The sequence below is a fragment of the Cebus imitator genome, unplaced genomic scaffold, assembly GCF_001604975.1.
Source record: "Cebus imitator isolate Cc_AM_T3 unplaced genomic scaffold, Cebus_imitator-1.0 Scaffold392, whole genome shotgun sequence".
Classification (NCBI taxonomy): Eukaryota; Metazoa; Chordata; class Mammalia; order Primates; family Cebidae; genus Cebus; species Cebus imitator.
The window spans coordinates 1,143,687-1,152,036 of record NW_016107707.1 but is presented as its reverse complement, the minus strand read 5'-3'; the positions used below and the strand labels follow the sequence as shown (position 1 = coordinate 1,152,036).

General features: G+C 39.7%; 1 protein-coding gene across 3 annotated transcripts in view; it reads right to left on the bottom strand.

Annotated features, from left to right (window-relative positions):
* Positions 1 to 8,350, bottom strand: part of GABRG3 (gamma-aminobutyric acid type A receptor subunit gamma3) — a 488,421-nt gene that overhangs the window by 49,004 nt on the left and 431,067 nt on the right. For all 3 annotated transcript variants that reach the window (XM_017508498.2, XM_017508499.2, XM_017508500.2), the window contains one exon: positions 626 to 763. In XM_017508498.2, coding sequence (XP_017363987.1) covers positions 626 to 763 — 138 coding nt within the window. The remainder of the gene's footprint in view (positions 1 to 625; positions 764 to 8,350) is intronic.

Here is an 8,350-nt window from a genome sequence, read left to right as displayed (position 1 = left end):
AAACACCAAAAAAAAAAAAAAAAAAAAACCACAACAATATAACGCATAGGACAAAAAGCAAAACAAAACATGCTCAGATATATTCGCAGGCAGAACAACTATTTAATTACAGGATTTTGAATATGCATATAATGATGATTTGATAAAATCAAATTGGTAGGTAATTACTGTGCTCAATCATTGAGAAAGAAACTCAAAGTTAAAGATAAAACTTAGAGTAAGTAAAAGGAATTAAAACTCAAGGACATGTCACACCAGCTTCTTTTATGTGTGGATTCTCAGTAATATCTGATTCTTACGTATGTGGAAATTTGCAGAATTCTCCCCACCAGCAAAATTGGTTTGCATACATACGGTCAGTAGTGAGTTAGGTTAAGTTTATAACCAGGTTTATAGACATTTTGCAAAGACGGCCTGGATTCAAAAATACAAATTAATTCTAATCATCCCTCTCCCATACCAATTAAAACATTAAAACATGTTTTCACTTTGAACTAGTTGTTTTGTCTCAAATATCATTTTTATATCATGGTTGCCCGAAAGGCTTGCACTTTAAGGATATGATTACAGATGCCTTAGACCTCTCTGGCTTTTGAGAGCTATGCTTCTTTCAGTAAATTCCTACCTGCAGACGTTGTCACGATTTCTGTGGTGTTTCTGAGGCCCATGAAGTCAAACTGATAAAGCCGCCATGATTTCTGGTCAGCTGCCTCCACTGAATTTTTTCTCCATCTATAAATCATTTCTTCTTTGGGATAGCCATCTAAAAATACAGAACAAACATTAAACCTTGAAGGTACACATGTATAAATCATTAAAGTAAAAATTATAATTCTGATCAATTAGTAGGAGTTAAACTTTTAGGCCACGTGTGCTCTCTAAACTTTCCTCCGAGACACAGAAACTGGACAAATGAATGGCCAAATGCCATCTAATCCTGCTGTAGGCTTCACGAATGGCCAGGTGCTTCCCAGCAGAGGCCTGACCACTAACAACACACAGGGAGTGGTGTCTTCATCTCTTTAACCTTGGGGAGCCGCAGCTGCCATGGCCCTTCAAGCAATGGAGGTGCTTGTCAACGGCTCCCAGCCTCGGAGCGCTCTCCGTGCAGATCTAACTATGAAGCCCACACCCATACACCTTCCACCCTTCCCCACAATGTAGTCCATGAGATCTCAGGGAAGAGGAGTTCAGTAAGGTAATCACCGATTCGATAGATTCCAAAGACCCTTCCTCCTATCAGTCTCCAGCGTTGATAGGTGAATGTTGACCTGCCTCAGAGACCCCTTCTTATGTGGTTAATTACTCCACGAGTGTGAGCCTGGCGTTTCTGCTGCCTGAGGCCCAGGCTGGCACCTGCCTAGATCATGACATCAGGCAGGTGCTCTGCCCCACTCCTGTGAGTGCTGTCACCAGGGCTCCCTGGCTCCCTGACCTGGGTATTTTCCCAGATGCCTGCTTTTCTGCCTGCAGCCACACTCCTGTATTCCTCACTTCTGATGCTTGGGACAACACTGTCCCGTCAGCTGGAGCTCTATGACCTGTGCACCTGCTCTCTTTGTACTGCCTAATCTGCAGGCTCTGTGGCTGTGTCTGCCCCACAGGGCACATCCCACTCTCAAGAACAAGCCTAGGCCTTGTGTCACCGGCAACGCACGGCAGCACTGCATTCTCGGCCTTCACTGATTCATAGGGACACGGATTGCGTGACTCTGAAAGAAACGTATGCACCATCTCGATGAGTTATCCCACATGCTAAAGGCACCGCCTTAGTGCACACATATGTATGCAAACATATTAATAAAGTGGTTGAAATGTGCTGATTAAACATTTAAATCAGTTTGCAAAATTCTTAAAGGCAATCTGCCTTCTTGATTTTTTTTCCCTTTCTGCCTGACACTGCTGGCTTGGCTCCACCACTGGAAGACTAAAGTGAAGCACAGGCATACCCCACTTTCTGATTGTGGGTTGCCTGGTGAAATTACTGTCAACACAGCAGCGACACATGCTCTCCCCTAACCTGAAAATGCTAAGCTCAAGGTACCCAGAGCCAGTCTGAAGCATTTCTATGAAGGAATCAAACACTGCACTTGGTCCAATTGCTTTCTAACCGCATTAAGCTGTCATAATTACAAAAGGTGCTCTATGCTGTAATTCTTTCTAACTTTGTTTTAAAATTACATTTATTTGACATATAATGCACTTGCATAAAATTCACACAGTTAATGTGTCCAAATCGGGGGTTTTTCACATATTCTCTGAATGGTAGAACCATTACCCTAATCTAATTTTATAATATTTTCATCACCAAAATGACCTGACCGAGGAGGGGTCATTCCCATTTCCCCCCCTTTCCCTCACACACACACTACCCATCTCACCTAGTCCTAGGCAGTCACTTACATATTGTCTGTCACACAGTTTGGTCTATTCTGGACGTTTTATATAAACAGAATCATACGATATGTGAGCTTCTGTAAATAGCTTATTTAACACAAGATTGTTAACTTTTTTTCCGTTTCCAGAGTTGATGATAAATTTTATTCATAACAATCAAGCAAGAATGGCCAGGAGAAGTACAGTGAGTGGGGCTCACTAGTCATCGGTTATTAACTATTATAAACACTCTACACTACACCTATTGTGTATGGTGCTTGACTGATCAAAGAAACAGGAAAGATGAAAATTCCCTTGGGATTAGTTTATGATGTAGGCAGTTACTTAAATTAGTAGGAGGAAGAAGGAGTTTATGATCAGTGGAAGCCATATGAAAAAAAGATAAATTTGGATCCATGCTTATATTACACATGAGAATACATTCTGAAACCACACTTGCAAAAACTGTAACAGCAAGAAACCTATGACAGGGAAACAGATATGACCTAATTGACTCCATCTTGCCTTTAACCTCTAAGCTGCCCTTGTTCATTCCTGGGCATGGGCCAAAATAACTTTGGGGGAAATTTAGTTTATAGTTTAAATGATAATAGCTCTTACCCAAACTAAACTGCCTTTATGAAACTGATAAAAGAGCACAAGTTTAGGATTATGAGAGGGGCCTGAATTCTACTAAGATGTAGGTGTAGTTAAATGATAACCAGCCATTGTCTGGAGGTCACAAGATTTGTAGCTTCAATTACTCATGTAAATAACATCACTATCATGGAAACTAAGACTGACCCTTTGAGATGGCTTTTCAGACTTTTACATTTCTGATGCCTGGATGAATCACTGGGACCAGCCTCTCCTCTCATACCCACACCCAGAGTGGACTCAGCCTAGGAGCACCATTTTCCACACCTCTGTGATTTCCTTCCCAACTGATCAGCAGCACCCATTCCTTAGCCCACACCCATCAAACTATCTTTAAAAAACCCTGGCCTCTAGAGTTCAAGACCAGCCTGGTCAACATGGTGAAACTCTGTCTCTACTAAATATTCAAAAGTTAGCTGGGCGTGGTGGCAGGCACCTGTAATCTCAGCTACTCAGGAGACTGAGGCAGGAGAAGCACTTGAATCAAGGAGGAGGATGTTGCAGTGAGCTGAGATCATGCCATTGCACTCCAACCGGGCGACAGAGTGAAACTCCACCTCAAAAACAAAACAAAACAAAACTCTGGCCTCTAAATTTTGGAGGAGGCTGGTCTGAGTAATAATAAAACTCTTGTTTCCTGTTCAGCTGGCTTTGTGTGGATTAAACTCTTTTTCTAATGCAATTTCCCTGTCTTGATAAATCAACTCTATCTGGGTTGCAGGCAAGATGAACCCATCGGGCAGTTACAATTCCAAATGAATCAGGGATCTAAATGTTAAACAACAACAAAAAAAGACAAAGAAAAAACAGCCATATGCTAGGATAGGAGACGTGAATAAATTCCTTTACAGCTTTGGCTTTGGAAAAACTTTTCTAGCAATGACTCAAAATCCAGAGGCAATTGAAAACTATACTTACAAAATTGTCTACATAAAAACATGACTTTTAAAAAGCATGGTAAAAAAAAGAAAAGCAAAAATGGTAAATAACAATTTGGGAAAAACAGAGTTAATATGTCACAGGGAAAGGACTAATTATGCTGATAAAGAATAATTTATAGACATGTGGAAAGTAAAAAATTCCTCTTCAAAGTTTCACTTCTTGTTAAATAAATAATAAATATTAGAAATAATAGTTTCTTTTAAAGACTAACTTCCTTCAAAGCCTTCTTGCTTTTCACTACTAACTCTTTGTTAAGCCCTATCTTATGTAGCTGTTAGATATAAAAGCATAAAAACATTCTATGTCCTTGTAATTTAACCAGATATTTGTTTTGGATGTGCTCAGGCACGTCCCAGCTCACAGCCTATGCCCCTTCCTTATTTGGAAATGTTATTACTTGTCTAAGTCCTTTTGCAAGCAATTTCCTCTTTTCCTTTGTTCTCTGTTGCCTTTAGTTATTTAGGAAAGTTTTAAGTTGTTAGCCGAGTGGGTTTAGCTTAGACTGAGTTGCAGCTCAAACCAATGGAGCTAGGACACAGCAGTAAGGACCCAATGCATAAGGGACTATCTTTCCTTTGTTCATTGTGCTCTCCTGGCAAGATTGTTGATGAGCAGCACCCTTTCTGCAGAAAGTAAAATTGCCTTGCTGAGAAAATTCTTTGAGCACTAGTTCTTCTTTTTGGCACTGAGGAATGAGCATTTCTAACAAGATACAAGAAAAATAAGACAAAAAGTTCAATAGCATGAAAAAGTAAAAACTGTGAATAAATAGTTAAGAAAGTAAGAAATAAAAATGGCCCATAAGCCACTTAAAAAAAAAAAAACAACACCCAAATTCAATCCTAATAAAAATGCAACATACTGGGCACCAACAAACTACACTGAAATTCGATAAATAAAGGGAAAGAATTAAGCATTTTCCCTGTCTTTCCTGTATATCCTGAATTTCAGACTAAGTAAGTACTGATGTGCAAAAGGTTTTTTTGGACAGACTAACCACTAACAAATGCAGAAGGAATTATATAATTACAATACAGCCACTTCAGAGTTCTGAGAAGCAGCTACCTCTCTTCCAGGAATACTGTACCACTCGATTAAAGAAACCCATAATTTAATCTTTTGGGGCTTAAAAGATTAAAGCCCCAAACCCCATGGCACGACTGTCTCTTGAACACTCACCTTTCTTGAGTGTGTACTTTTGTATTTTCACTGTATCCTGACTCATTCTTGAATTCTCTCTCATGATGTTGTCAAGACCCTGGACACAGGCAGGGGATGAGGTCCCATAGGCATTTGGGGACCTCTCCTGGCCCGCTGGTATCAATACTGTGACCATTGATTTGATAACTGTACCTAAGTGACTAATGGGTGGACAGTATGTACATGGTGGATACCCTGGAGAAAGGGACAATTTGCATCCTGGGTGGGACAGAGCTGGATGGTAAGAGACTTCATCATACTACTCAGAATGGTACCCAATTTAAAAGTTATGAATTGTGTGTTTCTAGAATTTTCTGTTTAGCATTTTTGGGCCAAGGTTGACTGAAGGTAAGTGAAACTGCAGAACTTGAAACCTGAATTAGGGGAGATGAGTACATTTATAGGAAAATCCACACATTTACTTTAGAGTATTCTTTAACAAATGTGAGAGGAGAGATACTTGCAGCCAAAACAGAAGAAAGTTGGTGCTGAATAACTGGCATGTGAGGTTTCATTGCATTCTTTTATCCATGAAAAATAGAACTACAGCCTCTCTTTAGCCAATGAAATAACTGGTTTGATGCTCAAAAAGTTTTTCAAAATAGAACAACACAGGAAGGCCCCAAACAGCAGTACCCGCAATCCTAGGCCCTGGATTCAGGCTCTGTCTTGTACTCACATGCTGGGAGGCTGTGATCCCACGAAGTAATGCAAGCCCTGTCTGGATCTCAGGCCCCTTATCTGTGAACTGTGGAGAATGTGGATGGGACTCCACAGGTAACTATATGTTATTGTCTGAATGTCTGTGTCTCCCCCTAAATTCATATGTTGAAGTCCTAACCCCCAATGGGATGGTATTTGAAGGTGGGGCCTTTGGGAGGTTAATGAGGTCAGGAGAGTGGAGGCCTCCAGATGGGATTAGTGCCTCATAACAAGAGATATGAAAGATGATGTTTCTCACTTTGTGTGAGGACCCAGCCAGGGTGCACATGTGCAGGCCAGAAGAGGCCCTCACCAGACACTGGATCTGCTGACACCCAGCTGGTACTTCCCAGCCTCCAGAACAGTGAGAAATGCATGTTGGTGGTCTTTGGGTTTTTGTTCCAATAGGCCCAGATGACTAAGACACTATATAAAATGCACAGCAGTGTTCCAGGCCAGTCATTGCTGAGTTGATGTTAACTGTGGTTTCTATTGTGCTGCTAAAAAAAATAGAAAAATTACATCCCTTACTCAAAATACCATATTAAAAAGTTCTCCCTTTTCACTGGGCTCTCTGGAAAGCTCTCCCTCTGTGTGTCTCCAGCCCTTGGCTGCTAAAGAGGGTGGTGGGGAGGCTTGGAGAACAGCCGCCACCACACTGTCACCATGCTTGGGGTCACCCTTGGGGTCCCCTCCAGTTCTCTCTGCCACTTCCCTCCTCTCTCTGTGCTTTCCACTAGGATACAACAGTTTAAGAGGAGCAGCAGCCTCACAGTAAAATTACGCTGTACACAGCCTTTTGTCTACAGAAGAGTGACACTTTTTTTGAATGGTGAGTGTTAAGTGGTAGCTTCCCAGTCTGTTGCATTTTGACTGACTTTGAGAAATGTTTAGAAGGAAAATAGGACAACTGTTGATTTAAAAGATGTAATATGAAGCTGTTTCAAATTTATGTTTGTTTCTGTGCAATAAGAAATAAATTCTGCTTTGGAAACTGGGATCATTTTCTTGTCTGTAGTTGTTAATGTGTCCAAGTATAATAATGATTTTACTGATGCTATGAACACTGCTATTTTCCCCATGCAAATGTCACACAAATGTCCCAGGGCTTGGAATTGACTCAGGGAATCATCAGTTACAAATTTACCACTGTTGGGGGTAGAAGTTTCCAGAGATTAAGAGGCACTGTAGATTATACTGAATATTCTGTGGTCTTCTATGGAATAGTGTGGAGTCTGCTGCTGGATCACAAACCCTTTGCCCACTGTTTAGAAACTATGCCAGACTCTTGTGGGGGGTGGGGAGTTGGGGAGAGATAGCAAGGGGAGAGATGCCAGATGTAGGTGATGGGGAGGAAGGCAGCAAATCACACTGCCACATGTGTACCTATGCAACAATCTAGCATGTTCTTCACATGTACCCCAAAACCTAAAATGCAATAAAATAAATAAAAATTAAATAAAATAAGAACCTATGCCAGACTCTTTAACTTTCTTCAGAGATTTCTCAACTCAGTGCAGCCCAGCATTCAACGTTTTTTTTTTTTTTTTTTTATGAAATAAGAGGTCTTGAATTGAAGCCTACAGGTTGTTTAGCCTCAGCTCTTGTTCACCAGGTTTCCAGATATTAAGCAAGCCACTCGATCTTTGGGAGCTTTATCTTTTTAAAACATAATGGGATGGTCTACAACAGTATTTTTGAAACATTGGGTCTTTAGAATCAGTTAAGTGGATGACGTCCAGCATTTTAAAACGAGATACAGAACAGAAGAGAACATATGAGAAGTCATCATGTAGATGTGTCTTCGAACATCTAAGTCTGCTTTTGCTTTCCCTTTTCTGTCTAATATAAAGAGGTGGTTTCCATTTACATTTTTATACAGATGTTTGTTATGCAAATAAAATCTGTTAAAACTTATGTATTAATTTTGAATCAAGCTTCCTTCAAAACTTAATTTTAATCATTTTAGTGGCATGCATTATTTTTTCAAGATATCTGATCATATCACCTGTAAATAATGACAATATTAACTTTTACAATATTTGTGGTGCTTATTTTTATTTCCTTCATATATTACTAAAGCAGAGACAATGTTCCTGATACCTGCCATGTGTTTTACATCCAGTATTTCTCTGTTTAATACATATTTAGTGTTTTTATTGAAATAAGTCACTGAATCAAGTTTTAAAAATTTCAATGCGTTTACTTAACAAATTACTTTGAAAGATTCTCTAACATTGCATTAGTGTCATCTTTCTGGAATTATGGTATGTCAGTTTTTGGATAAATGCTGAATTAGGCAGACAGTATATTACTCTTTGCAGATTTAGTAGGAGTCTAAATTGTGGCATGCCATGTATTTCATATTGTAGTACAAAAGTTATTTAAAAACTCTCTATGTCAGGTGATAGGAGAAGTTAACACTGGAATAAGACATATTATTCCAATTTATACTTTTTTTTTTTTTTTTTTT